General features: G+C 35.9%; 1 protein-coding gene across 10 annotated transcripts in view; it reads right to left on the bottom strand.

The window, feature by feature from the left end:
* Positions 1 to 21,937, bottom strand: part of THOC2 (THO complex subunit 2) — a 127,899-nt gene that overhangs the window by 13,669 nt on the left and 92,293 nt on the right. For 3 of the 10 annotated variants that reach the window (XM_060183231.1, XM_060183234.1, XM_060183236.1), the window contains 15 exons: positions 20,536 to 20,677; positions 19,961 to 20,118; positions 19,284 to 19,412; positions 18,816 to 18,947; positions 18,541 to 18,725; positions 17,889 to 18,067; positions 17,556 to 17,658; positions 14,529 to 14,959; positions 14,312 to 14,370; positions 12,804 to 12,920; positions 7,599 to 7,736; positions 6,903 to 6,972; positions 6,663 to 6,820; positions 4,766 to 4,842; positions 4,240 to 4,285 (listed from right to left, as the gene is read on the bottom strand). In XM_060183231.1, coding sequence (XP_060039214.1) covers positions 4,258 to 4,285; positions 4,766 to 4,842; positions 6,663 to 6,820; positions 6,903 to 6,972; positions 7,599 to 7,736; positions 12,804 to 12,920; positions 14,312 to 14,370; positions 14,529 to 14,959; positions 17,556 to 17,658; positions 17,889 to 18,067; positions 18,541 to 18,725; positions 18,816 to 18,947; positions 19,284 to 19,412; positions 19,961 to 20,118; positions 20,536 to 20,677 — 2,106 coding nt within the window. In that variant the 3' untranslated portion in view covers positions 4,240 to 4,257. Of the gene's footprint in view, positions 1 to 4,239; positions 4,286 to 4,765; positions 4,843 to 6,662; positions 6,821 to 6,902; positions 6,973 to 7,598; positions 7,737 to 12,803; positions 12,921 to 13,519; positions 14,371 to 14,528; positions 14,960 to 17,555; positions 17,659 to 17,888; positions 18,068 to 18,540; positions 18,726 to 18,815; positions 18,948 to 19,283; positions 19,413 to 19,960; positions 20,119 to 20,535; positions 20,678 to 21,937 lie in introns of those variants that run through there. The other 7 variants (XM_060183233.1, XM_016188638.2, XM_060183232.1 and 4 more) reach the window with 7 other exon arrangements.

The raw sequence follows: 21,937 nt of genomic DNA, 5'->3' as shown, positions 1-21,937 counted from the left end.
TGCCATCAGGATGCCAGCTAGGCTTCCCTGGACTGAAGACCCCACCAATGTGTCCTGGAGCTCTGCTTCCCCAGAGACACACCCTACTAGGGAAAGAGAGAGGCAGACTGGGAGTATGGACCGACCAGTCAACACCGATGTTCAGCGGGGGAAGCAATTACAGAAGCCAGACCTACCTTCTGCAACCCACAATGACCCTAGGTCCATGCTCCCAGAGGGATAGAGAATGGGAAAGCTATCAGGGGAGGGGGTGGGATATATGGAGATTGGGTGGTGGGAACTGTGTGGAATTGTACCCCTCCTACCCTATGGTTTTGTTAATTTATCCTTTCTTAAATAAAAATAAATAAATAAATAAAATAAAGTCTTTTAAAAAAAGAAGAAAGTACAGACTCAACAGATGAGTAAGCTAAGAAAGCCGTGATATGGGGACTGGGTGGTAAAGCATCGGGTTAAGCGCACACGGCACAAAGCTCAAGGACTGGCGTAGGGATCCCGGTTTGAGCCCCGGGCTCCCTACCTGCAGGGGGCAGGGGTCACTTCACAAGCAGTTCTTCTTCTAGCGTTTGCCCTTCTTCCGTAGCCAGTTAATGGCTTTGAAAGTGACTGGAATCCATGTGGATTCAGTCGGCTAGGAAGGATCGTCAGTTTCCTTCACAAGCAGTGAAGCAGGTCTGTAGGTATCTTTCTCTCCCCCTCTCAATTTCTCTCTGTCCTATCCAACAACAACGACATCAACAATAGCAGTAAGGATCCCTGTTTGAGCCCCCGGCTCCCCACCTGCAGGGGAGTCCCTTCACAGGCGGTGAAGCAGGTTTGTAGGTGTCTGTCTTTCTCTCCCCCTCTCTGTCTTCCCCTCCTCTATTTCTCTCTGTCCTACCTTTAAAAAAGGGAGGAGGCAACAAAAGGAAATAAAATATTTTTAAAAATAAAGTCTTTTTTTTTAAAAAAAGAAGAAAGTACAGACTCAACAGATGAGTAAGCCAAGAAAGCCATGAAGGGGCTGTGCAGTAAAGCAGTGGTTAAGCGCAAATGGCGCAAAGCTCAAGGACTGGCGTAGGGATCCTGGTTCGAGCCCCCGGCAAGGGACGGGGGTCACTTCACAAGTAGTGAAGCAGATCTGTAGGTAGATACAGATCTGTAGGCAGATCTTTCTTCCCCCCCCTCTCGATTTCTCTTTGTCCTATTCAACAACAATAATAATAACAACGATAAACAAAAAGGGGAAAAAATTGGCCTCCAGGAGCAGTGGATTCGTAGTGTAGGCACCCAGCCCCAGCAATAACCCTGTAGATGAAAGAAAGAGACAGAGAGAGAGAGAGAGAGAGAGAGAGAGAAAGAAAGAAAGAAAGAAAGAAAGAAAGAAAGAAAGAAGAAAGGAAAGAGAGAAAGAGAAAGCCGTGATATATGTACACAATGAAATACCACTCAGTGGTTAAAAACAAAAATGAAATTGGGGGCTGGGCGATAGTGCAGCAGGTTAAGCACAGGTGGCGCAAAGCACAAGGACCCCTGCAAGGATCCTGGTTCAAGCCCCCGGCTTCCCACCTGCAGGGGGTCACTTCACAAGAGGTGAAGCAGGTCTGCTGGTATCTATCTTTCTCTCCCCCTCTCAATTTCTCTCTGCCCTATCCAACAACGACGACGACAGCAACAACACCAACAATAATAAAAAAAAGCAACAGGGGAGTCGGGCAGTAGTGCAGCGGATTAAGTGCACATGGCACCAAGCGCAAGGACTGGCGTAAGGAACCTGGTTCGAGCCCCTGGCTCCCCACCTGCAGGAGAGTCGCTTCACAGGCGGTGAAGCAGGTCTGTAGGTGTCTATCTTTCTCTCCCTGTCTCTGTCTTCCCCTCCTCTCTCCATTTCTCTCTGTCCTATCCGGCAACAATAATTTCTCTCTGTCCTAACAACAGCGACATCAATAACAACCATAACTACAACAACAAATTTTTTAAAAAAAGCAACAACGATAAACGAGGGCAACAAAAATGGGAAGAAAAACAAAAATGGCCTCCAGGAGCAGTGGATTCGTAGTGCAAGCACCGAGCCCTAGCAATAAAAGAAAGAAGGTGGAGGCCGGGTGGTAGCACAAAGCGCAAGGACCGGCGTAAGGATCCCAGTTCGAGGCCTGGTTCCCTACCTGCAGGGGAGTCACTTCACAAGTGGTGAAGCAGGTCTGCAGGTGTTTCTTTCTATCCCTCTCTCTGTCTTCCCCTCCTCTCTCCGTTTCTCTCTGTCCTAACCAACAATAATGACATCAACAACAATAACTACAACAATAAAAACCAACAAGGGCAACAAAAGGGAAAATAAATAATAATAAAAAAATTAAAAAGAAAGCAAAAAAGGAAAAAAAATGAAATTATGTCCTTTGATGAGTGAGTCATATTAAGTGAAATCAGCCAGTAGGAGAACAACCAATACCAGATGATTCTACTCAAAGGTGAAAACTAAGAAACAAGAAAAGAGAAAACACAAAGTGAAACCTATAGTGAGTATGGTGTGTACAGCAAAGAAAAGGCCTCTAGGGGGTTAGGGAAAGCTGTCAGAAGGGGCAAGGAGAGAGGGAGATGGCAGAAAACTAACCCAATTAACAAGTGGGAAAAAGATCTGAATAGACAAGATAAAAAAGAGACACAAAAGGCCCACAGGTAGATGAGGAAATAGTTCACATTATATATCTTTAGAGAAATACAAACACACAGGTTCCACCTCACACTGCTGAGAATGGCCTACATCAACAAAATAGGAATTCAGTGTGAATGTAAACTGAAGTCATTATGGAAAATAGTACAGAGAATCCTTAAATAAAAATGGAAATATGTTAGGATACCTTATGGTGCAACAAACGTACACTTAGGCATTTATCAAAAAAACAACTCTAACTCAAAGTGCCATATGCATCCCCATGTCCACGGCTGCATTATTCACAATAAGAAGTAATGGGATACATTCTGACCCACCTAGGCAGATGACCTCACCAGTATGTCCTAAAACCTAAACTCTCTAGAGCCTAACTCTACTACAGAAATATAGAGACAGACTGGGGGGTATGTCCAGTAGAGAAACAACTATAAAAGCCAGAAATCCTTCCTTCTGCACTCCAAAAGAAATTTTGGCCTATACCTCTAAAGGGGGGAAATGTTAGGGAAAGAGGACTCTGAACTCCAATTCCACTGGACCCAGAAGGTTTCTGACTAGGAACTTTTGTTTTTATACCATCACTAAGGAGGAAGAGAATCTGGAGGACACCTGAGGAAGTCAGGCACTATTTCTCTTATCTGAGAGGGAAGAGGAAAATGGAAGAAGACCCAGAAGTTGTCATAGGTGTACATGTGGCTTAGAAACAAAGTGCCATAGAAGTGTGCACACGCACACACACACACAGACACTGATCATCACTGTAGAAGAAAATGGTATATAGGAAAGAGTCTAACTTCAAATAGTCATCCTGAACCATTAAATGTAGAAGGCAAATCACTCTATGTATCTCAATAATCCTAAAACATCACCAAACTGTTCTGATGCTGATATAAGAACTCAAAATAGGCTACATTAGGTTCTAAAGACTGTTCACTAAGAAGATGCAATTTATTTACAATGGTTAAAGACACTTTATAGTTTCACAGAAGGCATACATAACTACCTTGAAAACAAAGCTGCATGTTTAAATTTTCAGAATAGAAGATATATTTTCAGTTTCACAAAACATAAGCAATGGCAAGGAAAAGGGGGAGCCACAAAAATTTAACACTACAGTATAGACAGTATAGCAAGAGCATGCCTCCATGAAAAACTCAAAAGAACAAAGAAAGCTCTGTGTTAAGAAGACCTACTTGTATTGGCTTTGCCAGCTATTATCTGTCACTCTCTTCAACTTAACCTCTCATAGTTTTATCAACAGTTTCTTCACTTGGAAGATGCAAATAATCACCACTACCTAAAAGGCTATAGGTACTCTTTTAAAAAAATGTAGTCAACTATCTAGAGAAGATGGGAATGAGTGTTGAAGAGAAAGACAGCTGCTACTAAATACATCTAGGTGCATGTGAATGTCTGTCTCTAGTCAGCAAACTTAAATAACTGTGAATCTTGTTTTGCATATCTACCCATTGACGAGGTCATTAAATTTAGGTGAAAAAAATTCTACTTGTATCTAGTAAAAAGGGCCTAATGTTTTCAACACTATCAGATTTTATGTGTCTCTTTAAATGAAAAGGTGAAAGAACACTCACCTTGATTGAAAGGCTTCATTATCTGTGCTTGTCTGAGGACTTATGAGTAGATGGAAAATTAAGGGAAAACAATTTGGGGTGGGGGGCCGGGGAAGAATGCCATGTCTCATCTTTCAGTACAGTCAGTACCACAACTTGCAAATCTACATGGCTCCAACCAGTACGGTAGGCTCAAACTCTACTGGTTCATCTGTCACTTTATCTTGCCTTTCTAAGCCGAGCACAAAAGAGTTCTGTTCTTTCTTCTTCTAGGTGATAACACAGAAGCATAAAACAAATCAATGCTGAGGAACAGTACAGATATTGGTGGCATAAAACAGCCTCAATCAATACAGAAGTAAAATTAAACAAAATAAATGCTCCTCAGTGTCACATTCCATACACTGAAGAGAGCCAATTAGAAAGACCATTTCAAACAATCCTTAACTATTTAAACAACATACAATAAGGGTACAATTCAAAGTATGTCCAGTGTCAACACTTTCCATTATACTAATTCAAAGTATCAGTAAAATGAAAAGGATATTGTTTCTTCTCTTCCTTTCCTCCTGAACTGTCCCGTTTCTCTTTCTTTTCTATCTTTTCTTTATCATGCCTGGATTCCTAAAAAGAATGGTGGAATTAGTTGATAAAGAGAAACCAAATTAAAAAATCAGCTCAAAAGTCCATCCATCATCGACCAATTGTAAAATTTTCTTCATTTCTCATGACAGCAAAAGCGCAAACTGGGCTTTATGAAAAAGAAAAAGTCATGCATAAAACAACACTGTAGAAGTGAAAAGACAACCCACGATATGAAAGAAAGTACTTGTAATCAGTATAATCCATAAGAGTCTTGTATCTGGCATATATAAAGATTTCTTTAAACAACAAAAAGATAATCCAATTACAAAATTATCAAAATTTTCTAAAGAAGATATTTAAAAGGGCCAACAAACACATAAAAGGATACGGAACATCTTTAGTAATTAGGAAAATGCAAAATCAAAACCACTTCACACTCACTAGGATGACTATAATTAAAAGACAAAGAAAATAAAGGGCATTGGCAAGAACATAGAAAAATTGGTATCCTCATACAAGACTGGTAGAAATGAATCTGTACATCTCCTGTGAAGAACAGCTTAGTAGATCCATAAAAAGTTAAACATAGCATTACCATATAACCCAGAAATTCCACACCTGGGTATACACCCACAAGAATTGAAAACAGGTAAACAAATATTTCATAGCAACACACAAATGTTCATAGCAGCACTAGTCACAATAGCCAAAGGGTGGGAAACAATACAAAAGCCCATCAACTGATGAATATATAAACAAATGAGGTGTGTTCATACAATGGAATATATTTATCCATATAAAGAAATGAAATGCTGATACATGCTAACACCATGGAAGAATTTCAACAACACTATGATAAGTGAAAGAAGTCAGTCAGAAAAGGCCATATGATTATATAATTTCATTTATAAGAAATATCCAAAATTGGGAAGTCCATAGACAGAAAGTAGATTAGTAGCTGTTGGGGGTTAAAGGGAAGGTAAACTGAAAAATGAGGAATGCCTGCTTAATGGGTATGAAGTTTCCCTTTGGGATGATGAAAATGTTTTGAAATTAAATAAAGATGATGACTTCACAACAGTGTGAGTATCCTAAATGCCACTGAACTGTAAACTTCAAAAGTTTAATTATAAGTTAAATGAATTTGACCTCAACAACAACAAAAAAAATTCACTTAATAGAAACTGCCTCCACTTAAAATCATACAATAAAAAAAAAACTTTTCATCTTGTAATTTTTCAGAACTACTTAAGAATTATGAATGTGGCATACATATATGGTGAATATATTAACATAATAATGTTCTGTAGGCCCTTTTGCTTAAGCAATGGGTTGCTCATTTTATGGAAAATACGTAAGATTTATGATGAGCATCATCCATTATTAGCAAAAAGAATACACACTATACTTAATTTCAAAATCAAATATAACTTTCAAATATATTTTTAATAAGAGAAAATGTTATAGAAGTTTTTCTTAAAACCACAAAGATTTAAAAAAAAAAAACAGTATGGTGATCAAGAACAACACATGTAGTCTAATTTTATTCTCAGGAATGAAGAAAACTAAAAATAAAAATTGAGTGGAAAAAACTAAATAAAATAAAATAAAAATAAAATAAAATAAAATGGCTGAAACTCAATGAACAGAAGTAGGTGGAAATAGAATGGAAAGGAAAGGAATTTTAATGAATTCTACCCTCCCAGTAATTTGGGACTGAACTGGGTCGAATTTCCCAGATAACCTGTCTTCCCAGTAAATTAAAACTATTTACCTAAAAAACTTAGTACTTGCTAAATTTTCAAAAGGCTGATTGATTGATTACCTAAGTATATTGTTCCTTAGTTTTCCTAATTTACCTTTTTGCCACCGGAGGAGATTTTATCCATCTTTTCAGATTTAAATGAATCGCCACCTTTTTCTTTGCCTGAAGATTTTGACTTATTTTTTTCCTTGTCTTTCTCATTTGAATAAGGAGACTCACATGGACTTTCACTTTTGTGTTTTGAAACCCCCACTAAAATTACAAAAGAAAATCATGAAAGCCTTTTCCAATTCAGTTTGGTGATTGCTTTGAAAGTATTACTAAATCTACCTACTTGTTCCGTTTTCCTCTTTCCGCCTCTTGTTTAAGTCCAGTGTTACTTCACGGTCACTGTTTGAGTGGTCCTGGAAGCAAGAATTGTGAAATGCATTACATTGATGAAGAGTTTATATTTTTGTTTAAAAGTACTACTTTTACACTAGAAGTACATGTTACCTATTACTATACAATATTTGGAGTAGTTTCACATATTGATAAAAATGATATAAAGGATAATCAAAGCTAGTAGAGATTACTATGCTGAAGATCCATATTATTGTAGAAGATTCAAACACATTTAGAGTGAAAACATCAGTTAAAACACTAAACAATACACTGTCATGGAGCAAACTTGTATGATTTGCTTTGCTTATTTATTCATATATTTACTTTTGCCCTCTGGGGGCCTTGTGCCTGCATGATTCCACTACTCCCAACAGACCTCTCTTTTTAAGTTTCAGAGACAAATACAGAGTGTGAAAGAGAGTAGCAGCAATACTCCACTGTTAATGGAGCTATGTATGGTGTTCCCACCATGGGGGTGAAATCTCAGTCCTCAAGCATAGAACTATGTAGGTTCTATTGGGTGATCTGCTTCCCAGTCCCAAAACTAGTACATGTTAAGAGGCAACAACAATAATTAAAAAAAACAAACAAAAACTATCATATATGACAATGAGCTTCCCAAACTAGTTTTTTAAAAATTACAAACCCTTTTCCGCTCTTTCCTGTCCTTTTCATCTTTTTTCTCTCTTTCTCTGGATCTTTCTCTCGACTTGTCCAAATCTTTCTTGTCCATTTCTCTCTCCTTACTCTTGGACAGTGGTGGAGGAGTATGATTAGTGTAGAGCTGTTAAATTAAGGCAATATTACTAAAGATTATTAGTTTTCCAGTTTTGGTATAATTTGCTTGTTTATTTAATGAAAGATAATTGGTAGTTAGACCCAAAGTCAAAACTGCTGCTCAGCTGCCTGGATTATAAGAAGTAAAAGAGCGTTGTACAAATTATGGAAAGACTTGAATTATTGGCCTCATAAAAATTATCACTTAAACTCAGTCCTATCTCAAATGAGACTAAATTAGTAAATGTAATAGCTTGAATGTCAATGCCATCACAAGACTTATAAATTAAAAATTGTGACTGAAGTTTCTCTACTGTCACCATTTTTTAAAGACAAACCTTAAACCTCTGCACAATCATGAACATTTTAAACAATTTTACCATCCACTGATAGGTAACTAATGATGGAACACAAAAGCATAAAATAAAACCAAGCCATAATGTTAACTAGTAAGTCTTTTCTACCTTAGTGTATCCATGTATAGATAATCCTAAATTATTTTCATCATTGTAAAGGCTGCATACTCCCTACTTCTACAAGCAGTCCAAATGATCTCAAATAATCATGGCTGAATGTGGAATTTGTCTTATTGGTTCTAAATAGCTCAGAAAATCATATAGTCAGCTAAGGATAATCACTCAATTTAAACACTAAAAACTGAAATGAACTTCTCTACCTATTTTTCCTCTGACAAAAGGCCATAAGACAGTAAAAATAAAGGCTGTGCTGATGCTAAATAATTAAGAAATAATTCTGTTTATGCAAGTTGTAAATATAGAAATTTTTATAAAAGAAAATATTAAGAATGTAATCAGATACCTAATCTTTGGGTATTTATAATGGTGCTACAAGCTTATGTTTAAGATATCAAAAGATAACAAAATACTGAATAAAACTCATTACACAATTCTAGATATGTACCTTAGGAATGAAAAGAACAGTGAATGAAAAGTTAAATATTTTTACACAGGGAAATCCTTTGATATTCAAAGGAATACATGAAAATAGTAACCATTAGCTTGAGAATTAAAGAAGCATATTTTTAACACCACCAAACATTTTCAATTCTGTTGGCTCAGAAAAACTGCCATAGCAATGCAGAAGTAGACTCTTTAAAATTTCAGTGTGAAAAAGCTGATGATCAACTGAAATAGACAAAATTTTTATTAATAACAAGGAGCAAAAAGAAAGAGAAACAGTCATGAAAATACTTGTCTAAAAGGTACTCTTGCTGGGTGTAATGTCCTAAATGACTCTTGAAGACTTTCTCACTGTTCATTCATATTTGAAGTTAGCAGTACTTATGAAACTGGTGAGGCAAATACTATATTAATGCAACACTCAAGGAAGATTTCACTAAGAAAAGTATTGCTTAATAAAAGGCTGTGGTTATAAATAAGCACACGTGTGCACATAAAATATATATCACTACACAAATGTTTTGAACTGTACCTACATGGATTCTGTATTGCCAAAAAAAAATAAATAAATAAGAAGAATCCTAGAAATTCTTAATTTGGAAATGTATCCAATTTGACTCCTTTTTACCCTTCTAAGAACAGTTCTGATCACAATACTCTCCCACAAAACATGCAGTCTCTCACTACCTATGGTATATGCTCCTTAGCTTAAGTATTCCAAGTTATTTATAATCTTTGCAAAATTATATCCTACTATAGTGCAACCCAATGTAATCTATGCTGTGATCACTACTATTCTATAGCATCCCATTTTTCCTAGCAGTGCCCTTTACCAGAATGGTAGCTCATTTTTATCTTCATCTCTTTTAACCCTACTTAGCCTTCAAAGATGGCTCATCTAGAAGTTCTTCTAGCTTTCACCATCCCAAAATTCTGCAACTCACATTCTAGTTAACTCTTGGTTTTATATGCACCTTTTTTGTAACAGTTTTCCATACAAATGTCATGTCCTTTATTTTTCCTGTAATATAGCTCCTAGTATGGTAGGGGACCTAATGTGTCCTTTTTTTCTACACATGAGTACTCACTAGTACTCAACACATGTCAAATAAAATTAATGATTTATTGCATTGCCCTCCATGTACCACTGTTAAAATTTTATTCTTGCTATATTGTTGGTAAGATCACCAATATCCAAAAACTGAATTTCCCTGATTTTCAAAATCTGTTTTGTGAACACTATCATATTGACTTTATTAAGCCTATAATAAACTGAGATACTATCATTTAAAGATTTGAGTTTGATTATAAATTCTTATTTTAAGAATTTTCAGAATGTAATGCTGAATTGTGTGCCCAGGTAGAATAGGTATTGCTCCCCTTTTTAAACCAGATATTTGGTTTGTAAAAAAAAGCACATTTTTTCATGTCTTCACTTAATGTAACTGCTAAGATTAGTAAGAGAAAATACAGTTGACTAAAATTGGAAATATATCAACTGAGAATTGGGGATGAAGCGTGAATTGACAGAAAATATTTAGATACTAACCTAGATTTGTCTTCCCTTAATTTCACTTGAAAAATAATGTCCATGTATTTTAGCATAGACTTGAATGTAAAAATCATGTTATTTGAGGGGGGGGGAATGGGAGAGGAGAGGGAGAGGAAATGAGAAAATATCCCAGGGACAAAGCATAACCAGGTTAAACTAAAGCAGTGAGAGAATCGTGGGGTGGGGGTGAGGTGGTGTGTGTTATGAAAATATAGACATACATCTTTCAAATCCTGTAAGATATAAAAACTACAACAGAAACAGTAGATGTATACCATCAATTTAAAGATCAAGTCCAAATGTTTTTCTTTCTTTTCCTTTTTTAAAAATATTTTTTTATTTATTATTAGAGACAGAGAGAAATTGAGAGGGGAGGTAAAGATTGAGAGGGAGAGAGACACCTGCAGCCCTGCTTCACCATTTATGAAGCTTTCCCCCTGCAGGTGGGGACCAGGGGCTCGAACCTGGGTCCTTGTGCATTGTGAGCGCTTAACCAGATGCGCCACCTCCTGGCCCCTTCCTTTTTTTTAACCAGAGCACTGCTCAGCTCTGGTTTATAGTGTGTGTGTGTGTGTGTGTGTGTGTGTGTGTGTGTGTGTGTGTGTGTGTGTGTGTGTGTGTGTGTGTGTGTGTGTGTAGGGGGGTTTGAACCTGGAACTTGGGAGCCTCAGGCACGAGAGTCTCTTGGCATAACCATTATGCTATCTACCCCCACCCCCAAATGTTTTTCTAAGATATTCATGTACTATTAAACTTTCCTAGATACATAAAATGCACCATCAACTACTGTGCAGACCAATAAACTTTGGGTGTTTACCAAAGTCTAAAAGTCAAAGAGTTTATTATTTCAAATATGTATTCAATGCCTAATCATACTGTCATGTACAATAATAAGCACTAAGGGTTCAAAAAGGTGTGTGAGTTATATAATTTTTAGAAGTATATCCATATGCCACTTACAAGATTTTCTGGTTGAATGTGGAATAAATCTATTGAATTTTAAATGCCCACAAAAAGAACATCTTTTTCTTCCTTTCTTTCTTTTTTTAAGGGGGTAAGGAAAATGGCTTAAATCACTAGTTTTAAAAACATGACAAACACTAAAGGAATCCTTTCAACTACTGTTGAAATGGGTGCTAGGAATCAAGGAACCATTGTTTTAGGAATATTTTTTTGTTGTGCTTACGGAATGCTTACAGAACCTTAGTTTCAGTCCACTTTTTGGTACTAAGAAGTCATGTGGAACAGGGAAAGAGTTAAGTTTGTTGTCTCTTATAAAAGATACTACCACCTGTGCTATCTGCCTTACAGCACTGATATGAGCATGAAATAACATATGCTTATCTCACATATGTTTTATTTTCAAAAGACTTTCACAAATATAAGGAACCATAATCTTCATCATTGATTAGGAAATTCAGTTAATTATAACAGCAGGTTTCAAAACTGCTTCAAAGTATATTTCAGGAAATAAGTACAAGGAAACATTGTCAATTCATGAATTTAAGATAGTCCATACAGGCCATAGTTAAGACTGATGGTTAAAACCAACATACACAATTCCAATCTGGTTATGAAAACCTAGTATAATGCAATACATATTTAATCAAGCCAGTAAAAAATTTTTACTTTAAAAAAAGTGTTCACAGTACAGCTGATACTCTTGATTAATACAGTATGTTCTAAAAAACAATGCTACACGTTCAGAACATGGGTACAATGGCTGAACTAAATTGTTGAGAATTCTTGTTTATTTGCTCAAAATATCCAGACATTTCATCATAAAACTAGGAATCTAAAAGCAGTTAGTGATGTCAACTCGTTTTGTCTCAAAATTTCATTCTGTATTGGTCCATCAGCAAGGAATAGTACTTAGCAGAGATAAGAGGAGGCAAAATAGAAATGTCAAATGAAAGAGCATACAAATTTTATAATAAAGACAAAATAACATGAACAATGGACAATTCAACTACAATAATGAAATGAATTCTGCAATAAGATACATAGATTACACATTATTTTCAGTAGCAGAATACTCAAGAAAGTAGAGTAATAGGCCAAAATACTGACACGTAAATACAGCCACCAAGTTGAGTATTCCCCTCCAGAGAATGACTGGTTTACATCAACCATATCTTGATATTATGACTAAACTACCAAAAAGGTAGCATAGTAGAGGTAATATAAGTAATATTCTATTAATTAAAAGGGCTAAATTTTTTAGACAGTTATGTGACCGCATCACATTTACTTTTTGGTCTTTGGGTTGCCAAACATCAGAAAACAAAGCCTTGAGTAATTAAATAAGCCTATTTCTCCAAATAAACCAACACCCTGTTTCCCAAATTTTATGTGGTTTTCCAGATTTTGAAGAATAAAAGTATAGGGCATAATACAGCACAAAAAGAGAGAGATGTTGCCACAACAGACATAACAATTTCATCAATAGGGAGCATTATCCATTGCTTGTGATAAGATTTTTTTTAAATGTTATTCTAAAGTTTACTGAATTTACTAGGGAAAGGCATCTACTAAGTGAAGTAAAGGCTTTTTTTGCTTTGTTTTGTTATACTTAGGCATGATGATTTTAAAAGACTCAAACCTTTGCTGAAGTCTCCTTGAGTTCGATGAGACTGTCCTGTAGAAAATGAATGGAGATGACAGGTAAGCTGGCATAGTTGTCAGAACCCAGAGGAACTTTGGGAAGTATGGCTGTAACCTGGAAATAAACCAGCTACTTCTTGTGAGGAAAAATCTTGTGATGTCATTATTATATGAATATCAATAATAAAAAACAAAAGCAAAACTATGTAATGGAATTGTAATGTTAAAAAACTTAATTATATGTATTCAATGTAAGAAATAAAAATCTTACTGTCTCTCCCCAGATATTAAAAATAAATATCAAATGCCACATATTCCATAATACTGTATTTAAGTTATTGTTACTATTAAGAAGTCTGAGAAAGCAAAACATTTATTCTCCACAAAAAGCATTAAGTAGTGGAGGTCACTGTGGAAGAACATTGCCTTAAATTTTCATACATTTTAATTGGGAGGTTTCCAATTTTACTTTACTTGTGATTCTACAATAAAAAAATACATTTTTATCTTAGCCAGAAAACTGTGGCATTATATTAACAAGAGAACAAAATATATTCTATAAAAGAGTAATCAGTTTGCTTTACAAAGTTCCTCTAATGGTGATTCTCATACCTCCCACCAAAAACAAGCATTAAAAAATATATATATGGTATTCCGCCACAGTGCTCTTGATGAAGAATTAATTAACTTACAGTTTTTAAAAGTTCAACGTACTGCAAATTCAAAGATTCCATGAAATTAGATGACTTTAGAATTAAAATTAAATATGGAGCAAGGAATGGCTACCCTGAGTCTTCAAGAAGGCTACACCCACGATTTTGTGCTGCAGTTGAATGCTTGGGGTTTCTCTTTGCTGGGTAGTAGAATTGGATGCCACATCTGCTTTTATCGTAACGCAAGGTTCAACTTGTTGGGAACCCAATGGTTATAAATAAACCTCCAAGGGAAGATACAACAGAAGCTGCATGCTCACTGAATATACACAACTACAGGAGAACTGATCACCAAGGAGACTTTAAAATGGAACTCCTTTCAAGATTCCTTCTTAGAAGGCACACATCGGCATGATGCTCATCAAGAAGCTTGATGAATGCAGAGGTATCTTGTTTATCCTGTTTCATCCAGGAAGTCTTCAGTGCTATATATTCTTCAATATTTATGCCGAAAAATAGGCTTCATTCTGCTGAAAAGATTCATTTGCTTGTAGCTACCATTGCACTCCAAAAAAGACTGCTTAAAGCAGTGAGGCACTTCTGGGCAAAATTTCTCTTGCACTTTCAAACACTACAAAATGAGTGCTAAGTCCTTAAAGTTTTAATATTTTTTAGTAAAAATACTCAATAGGAAAAATCAGTCCACCAATATGTAAAAAATTCATTTTCTAATGCAATATTAAACCTCCAGTGGCTCCAGTGAATACTTGGCACAAGACTTGAAGGAAGTCAGGACACGTATTCCAAACAGGTGAGCCTAACATGGACGCTGCCTTCCTCAGGCTATACTAACCTTTACTGTTGAGGAATGTGATGGAGAAGGGTGGGTATCAATTTTACGACGTTTTTGTTCTGTTGGAACAACAAAAAAAAAGTCACAACAAGGCATATTTTCACTTTTTCTAGACACTTATCACCAGTTTTTAAGGTTAATAACTAGTCAAAAACAAGGAGACAAGAACTACACATGACAACCACCAAGATAATCAAATGTTAAAAGAACAACTTGCCCCTTTCAGGTTCTGCATTGTCTGATCGGGGAACAGGTGACTTCAAGGACCCAGAAACGGGTGGTTTTTCTCCTCCTTTCATATTTTCCTTTGGTTTTATTTCCTTTGTTATATCTCTTTCTCTGGATGGCTCCTTCTCTCTTTCCTTTTCTTGAGTTAATTTTGATTCTGCATTAGGGTTAGTCGTCTTGAATTTCTCTTCTTTTACTTTTTCTTCCTTCTTGAACTTCTCTTTTTCTTTGTCAGACTTAGGTGTTCTTTCCTTTGTCTCTCTTGCTTTTTCATCTTTATTTGGCCACTCTTCCTTTGGTTTTTCTTTGCCATCTTTACCAAGTATCCTGGCCTCTGGAGCAGTAGCTGGAGTCTTTTCTTTTTTCTCTTTTTCTTTTTCTTTTGCTTTTTCTTTTTCATTTTCTTTAATAATTTTGCTGCTTAATAATAAAAGACAAACATTTTTTAAGACAAATGATCATAAATATACTCTATATTTTCAATTATAATAGGTTTCTTAATTCATATTAACATCAAAAGTTCTAAGGAAGAAAGCATAGAAAAGACTTCAGGCCTCTGACACCAAAGGTTCCAGGTCCAAACCCAAGTACCACCAGAAGCAAAGCTCTGGTTTAAAAAAAAACTAGAGCAGGGACCACTGAGATCATTCACCTAGGATCATTCCTGCTTAGCAGTGTGACCCAGTTCTGACCCCAGGCCCTTACTACACAGGTGCAAGTTTTAGCATAATGGTTGTTCTCTTGCTCACTATATATGAAAAAACTAGTTCAGAATGGTGAAGCCCAGATGACAGTAACGTAAAAAAAGTTCTAGAACAGGCCAGAAGATAATTTACCCAGTAAAGTGCAAGTCTTAGCACATTAAAAGGCCCAGATTCAAGCCTTGAAACCACATGGAAGCACTGTGGCAGGAGAAGAAGCTATGGAAATCATGGAAGTGACACACTGATGTCTCTCCACGTCTCCCCACTGAAACAAACTGGAAAAAAAGAAAACAGTCCAGGAAGAGTAAAAATCAAAGTCCCAGTGCCATATCAGAACATTAACAACAACAACAAAAAATTTTCGTGGTCTGGTAAGTGGCCTCTCAAGCATGAAGTCATGTATTAGATTCCCAGTATTACATAGACCAGAGTAACACTAGTTCTCTTTCTTTCATTAATAAAAATGAATGAAAAAAAAAAACAATAAGGCCAGCACTTCAAAAACTGAAGAACTTTCAAGCAAGTCAAAAGGAAGTACTTCTTTATCCAATACGAAGTAAATTTCATAAATAGAAGATTTTAAAAGAACAATTAAAAGTGAATCCAAAAGAAGTTGAAAAACAAGATCAGAAGAGAAAACACAAGTAGAACCAGAACTGGAGTTGGCGTATTGCACCAAAGTAAAACAAGTCCAAAAAGGATGATAGAGGACCTAGTGGGGGTTGTATTGTTATATGGAAAACTGGGAAATGGTATGCATGTACAAACTATTGTATTTACTATTGAATGTAAAACATTAATTCCCCAATAAAGAAATTTTTTAAAAAAGTGAAGCCAGAAAGGGATGACTAAGGATGTAGTGGGGGTTGTATTGTTATGTGGAAAACTGAGAAACGCTATGTATGTACAAACTATTGTACTTACTGTCAAATGTAAAACATTAATCCCTCAACAAAAGGGATTAACATTAACATTAACATTAATAATGTTAATAAAATTATTAACATTATTAATGTTAATAAAAACATTAATCCCTCAACAAAATCCCTCAACCATTTTTCATTCAAAAAATGAAGCCAGGCTTCATTTTTTTGGTGTGTGCGTGTATATTCTTTCACCTCTGAGGATTATAATGTAACATATCCAACAAATCAACCAAGGGTGCTACTTTCAGAAATGGATTATTTGACTAGATGATTCACTGCTCTAAATCAGCACAGACATCTCTTATGCTAATCATCCTTATCTAGATTGTCCATAGAAAATCAGTCCTAAGATAGTCGGAAAGGTAGTCGGAAAAGTCATGCAAAAAAAAAAAATGTCATGACTTTTTCAACAACCCAATAATTTCTTTACTTCACAATGTCTACCTACCTTCCATACCATTTCCCAACAAGAAAAACAAAGTATGTTACAGTATTATATACATCCTGGGGGTTGGGGTTGGGGGGGGGGAGATTTGCAGGTGGTGGTATACTCAGTTGAACCCACACATTACCTTGGTTCAAGCCCTCCACTTCCCACTTGTAGGTAGGTAGGTAGGTAGGTAGGTAGGTAGGTAGGTAGGTAGGTGTGTGTGTGTGTGTGTGTGTGTGTGTGTGTGTGTGTGTGTGTGTGTGTGTCCCTATTTGTCTTAATAAAAAAGTATAAAATAGTGACCACCAGGATCTATGAATTTGTAGTACCAGTACCAAGTCCCAGCCCCGATAGCAATAAAAAAATTTTTTAAAAAAATCCTGGGCAGGGGTAGATAGCATAATGGTTATGCAAAGAGACTCTCCGGCCTGAGGCTCCGAAGTCCCAGGTTCAATCCCCTATACCACCATAAGCCAGAGCTGGGTAGTACTCTGGTGTTTCCCTCTCTCTCTCTCTCTCTGCATCTCTCTCAAAAATAAAAAAAAATAAAATAAATTTTTAAAAAATCCTAAAGATGATAAGCAGCATACATCCATCAAAGTAGAAGTAAATGCAATTTCTTTTCTTTATTTTTCCCCCTGGAGGTTTGGTCTTGTATATACACAATTTCACTGTTCCTAAGCTACTTTTTCATTCAGATAAAAGGGAAAAGGGAAGACACACCACAGCAGCAGAAAATTCCCTGAGGTGCTGTGGCACTCCAATGTGTAGTATCAGGGCTCAAAACTGGGCTGTATTCATAGCAAGACAAATACCTACCAGTGAGTAAATTCTCATACTTCTAAATACAATTTCAATGTCCAGTATGTTTTCCATAGTGAGTGCTCAACATTGATGTCAAGTGAAGCTAACCATGTAAGAATTCAGAAATATGACATCTAGCTCAGAAGCCATACCTGTTAGAGCTACTATTTCCATTGCTTGAATTCCCTTTAGGTGTGGCACTAGAAACCTTATTAACAGCTTTCATACCACATTGAGATCTCTCCCTTGATTTATCTGAAATGAAGACAAATTTTTATTTGACAAGTCCTTCAAATATAAGTATATTATAATTCCACAGCAAAAATGACTAGAGATTAATTACAAAGAAACAAATGGCCAATTACTTCTTGACAAATAACTCCTCCTGGGAAATAAAAATACCAACCCACTATTTATCTGATGTGTGATTCAAAATAAAACTGGTTATTGAAGCAAAAACTTATCAATTTTTAAAATAAGCATACCAGTCTCCTCAGTACTGCTTTCATCTGATTTAGATGCACTTCCTATTGATGAAGACGGAGGCCCACCACCAGGGCCATTCTGTACACTGGCAACTGCATTCCTCGGAGGGGGATCTTTGTGATGAAACTCATTTTCAGGTATCATGTATGACTTTCTACTTTTCAACTGCCCAGAGTAGCTGAAAGTCGCACAAAGTGTTTAAATATACAAATCATAACACACAGACATGGGGTTCAAAAGAATAAACAAGTTATTCACTTTGCTACTTGGTTCTAGTGAATAAAATTATTAATTTTTCAAAAAGGTATGGAAGATGATTAGAAAGCTCAGGATGCTTCATTGAAAACAAAAATTTCAATGTAAACTAATCCTTATACTAAGATGTCCCCTAGCTCTGATAACGACTGATGATAAAATTCCTCTAAACCAAGACATATTATATATGACTTTTGAAATTATCATCCAGTATAGACTGGAAACTCATAATCAGAAGTGATCACTCTCACCAGCCTGTGGGAACATGATCGCATAATCTCCCATAATCTCCTGAAGTAAGGCAGAAGATAAAGTTTAAGAGTGTAAAACATTTTAAATTCTTCAGAATCCTTCTGTCATCTAGCCTCATAAATCACATTAAAGTGTAATTGTTACCCCATAGCCAATGCATATAGATCTGGCCTCTTCTCCTTTTCTCCTTGGCAGATTTTATTCACTCTTGTTTCCAAAGCCTGACCCAGATTCAAAACTTTTGGGTACCAAGGAAGTATTTTTGTCAGCACAATCAAAATATTCCTGATATGAGTATATTCGCCTGTTTCAAGGCAATGTACTGATGCCTACAACAAATAGAGTCATTATCATAAAAAGTATTAGTATAAAGAGAAAAAATATCTTTGAGAAATAGTTATACATATACATATACATACCTTGGTTAGTTTGTAATGCCATTTATGTACAACATGTCGAAAATTTTCGTAGTCCAACTGATCGGCTTTATTGCCACCATCAAATCCAGTTGCTCGCAATATTGTAAGGAATCCTGGGTAATTTCCACATTCCTATGGTGGGCGTGAAGGAGGGGAAAGGTTGTGACTTTAAAGAAATGGCCTGTACTTATAATTTTAAAAAGCAGAAACTTGAATGCATTAGATATGTGGTTCCAAACTAGGTCAATGAACATTTGAATGACAGTTCTCACAGAAAGGTTCAGCTTATTCGGTAATATTTGGCATTTCGGTTTAAGATAGGAAAAACAGCATTTCCAAACAAAGTAGTTGTGTTTCTAAACATTTTAAACATTATTTGATGACAACATCTTAAACTTACAACCTACAAATTACTTGAAGTCATCACTATATACAACAGTAAAACACATGGGTATTTATCAGTCATACCTTTTCATATATGGTTCTATCACTATGCCACCTGGTCACAGTCTCTAGCATGCAGCAAAGAAATCTCCCATATCGACTAGCTTCATTTTCAGTACAACTTGCCACTGTATAAATTATGTCAGAAAAAACCTACAGGGGAAGGAAAAAAACAACAACAACAACAACACATTTGAAAAAAGCAATCCAGACAAAACGTATTTCAAAAAATTGAAAAATCACTTACAGAAAATCATAATAAATTGAATAGTAGTGGTTTGGCTTTTGGGATAATTTCATTCACAGGTAGAAGTTGAAAAACAAGATCAGAAGAGAAAACATAAGTAGAACCATAACTGGAGTTGGTGTATTACACCAAAGTTAAAGACTCTGGGGGGGGGGGGGGGGAGTACAGGGCCAAAAAGGATGATAGAGGACCTAATGGGGGTGGTATTGTCATATGGAAAACTGGGAAATGTTATGCATGTACAACTACTGTATTTACTGTCAAATGCAAAACATTAATTCCCCAATAAATTAAAAAAAAATAAAATAAAAGTGAAGCCAGAAAGGGATGACAGAGGATCTAGTGGTGGTTGAATTGTATTAGCCACACAATCATGCCTATGAAGATTATAATGTTCAGCTACCTTTGTGTGAACATTTAAAGGTTGAACAAAAACAAAACAAAAATAACTTACTCGATCATAGCAAAGAAGTGTGGAAAAATTTGGAGTTTTCTGTTGATGTACCAATTCAACAAAACGAGCACAGTAAATAGCATCAATTGCTGAAAAAATACACCGAGGAAATATACACAGTTGTAGAAATTTTGTGATGGTCTCATTTTTGGTAGATTCTAAAAATAAGGGAAAAATATATTAAGTGGTAAACTTCTTCCTCAAGTATTAATTTCAGTGTTATGAATGTTCTAAAATCAAAACTATTTATATTGTAACCAAAAGGACATGCCTATGGGCATTTTTTATCTGTACTTTCTCCAGAAATATGATTTTATACACAAAGTTGAATGATAGCTGCCAATATTATAGTTACGAAGTCAATTAATTTCCCCAGCAAACTAAATCAGTTACTCTGGTGAACATGTGAAGTTGATTCTGCGTTAATAAATAACCAAAGAATGGGACAGTGAACAATGAGTTGAAATATAAATATATTTCATATTATAAACATATTATACTTCAAACCCTTCAAAATTAAAAAGGTTTAGTTTTACAATTTAGCAACAGAAAGACTAACAATCCCAACAACTTACTTGCTAAAAGCCAGTTGTCCTTTTCCAGTTTCAGCCTCTGTAGAACTCTCTGTACATGTTCCATCTGTTTCTTTTCTTCTTCAAGTAGCTTATCCTGAAGGGCAGTACAGCGTTCCTTCTCTTTTTTCTTTTTATTTGGAGGCTACAATGTATAAGATAGACACGTTCTAATTATAGGTACACTACTTCCTTTTAACTAAAGAATTCAAAGAGATAAACATAGATTTTATATTAACTGCTTTAATATGAATATTTAAGAGTTTACTTGGAGGTACTTTCACCTCCATTCAACAAATCCAAGACAAGATTATCCTATCTTCATACACTACCAAAAAGTATACCTTCCCAACACTGTTTTTTTTTTTTTTTTACTTTGAAGTATGGAGTAATTTCTGATCTTTTCTTATTCTTTACCCTGATATCCCAGCTGCTTATGTAACCCAACTACCTTCACTAGTCATTATACTACAGTACTTCACAGTGATTTTTCCATTAGGCACTTGGGCAGTCTCTGTGCTAATGCCAGTACTAAGCACCATTAAACGTATCCTTCATACTGCTATTACAAGTAATCTTTCTTTTTTTAATTACCATTATTTCTTTGTTGAACAGAGGACAGCCAGAAATTGAGAAGGGAGGAGGAAGGAGAAAGGGAGAGAGACAGAGACACTTGCAGCACTGCTTCACCATTCATATAGCTTTCCCCTTGCAGGTGGCAGCTATTGCAGGTGGCTACTAGGGGTTCGACCTGGGTCCTTGTGCAGCATAACATGTGCGTTCAACCAGGAGCCACGACCCAACCCCTACAAAGAATCTCTCTACAGTATAATTTTTGTCATTATTACTTCTCTACTTGGGAGTCTAAAATTCCAATTTTATCAAGTCTTCTTTTCTAGCTTCCAATGCTTTATATAATCTGGCCTATCCTAACCACTCAAGTCTATCAGCAAGATCATTCACTATAGTAAAAGCAGTCTCCCTGAACCTTAGATTACATCTAGACTAACCTATTTGTCTCCATATTTTACAAATATCATCTACTTTTAAGACATACCAAGCTCAAGTATCACCAAGCATCATGACTTAACTAATTTAAGCACCCCCCCCTCCGGCCCCACAAGAATTCTGCTTAGAGGAAATGCTACTGCTTTTGCAACTGTAGTCACACAAAACATTTTAAGCTACTAATACAGCTTTCAGTAGAAAAGTAAACTCAAAATACCTTTTCATTAATCATAATTTTCACTAATTTGCCAAGCTTCTGCCCCACCCATTGAGAGGTCACCAAAAAGCCCACCTAAGATATTATGTAGCAATAAGATCATAGCTTTAAGGAACCCTGGCTCAAAGTAAATGGAAATTAATTCTATGAAATTATTGAATTTGATCTTCTAAAACAAAA

This window comes from Erinaceus europaeus, chromosome X (assembly GCF_950295315.1).
Source record: "Erinaceus europaeus chromosome X, mEriEur2.1, whole genome shotgun sequence".
NCBI lineage: Eukaryota > Metazoa > Chordata > Mammalia > Eulipotyphla > Erinaceidae > Erinaceus > Erinaceus europaeus.
This window is presented reverse-complemented; position numbering and strand designations above follow the sequence as displayed.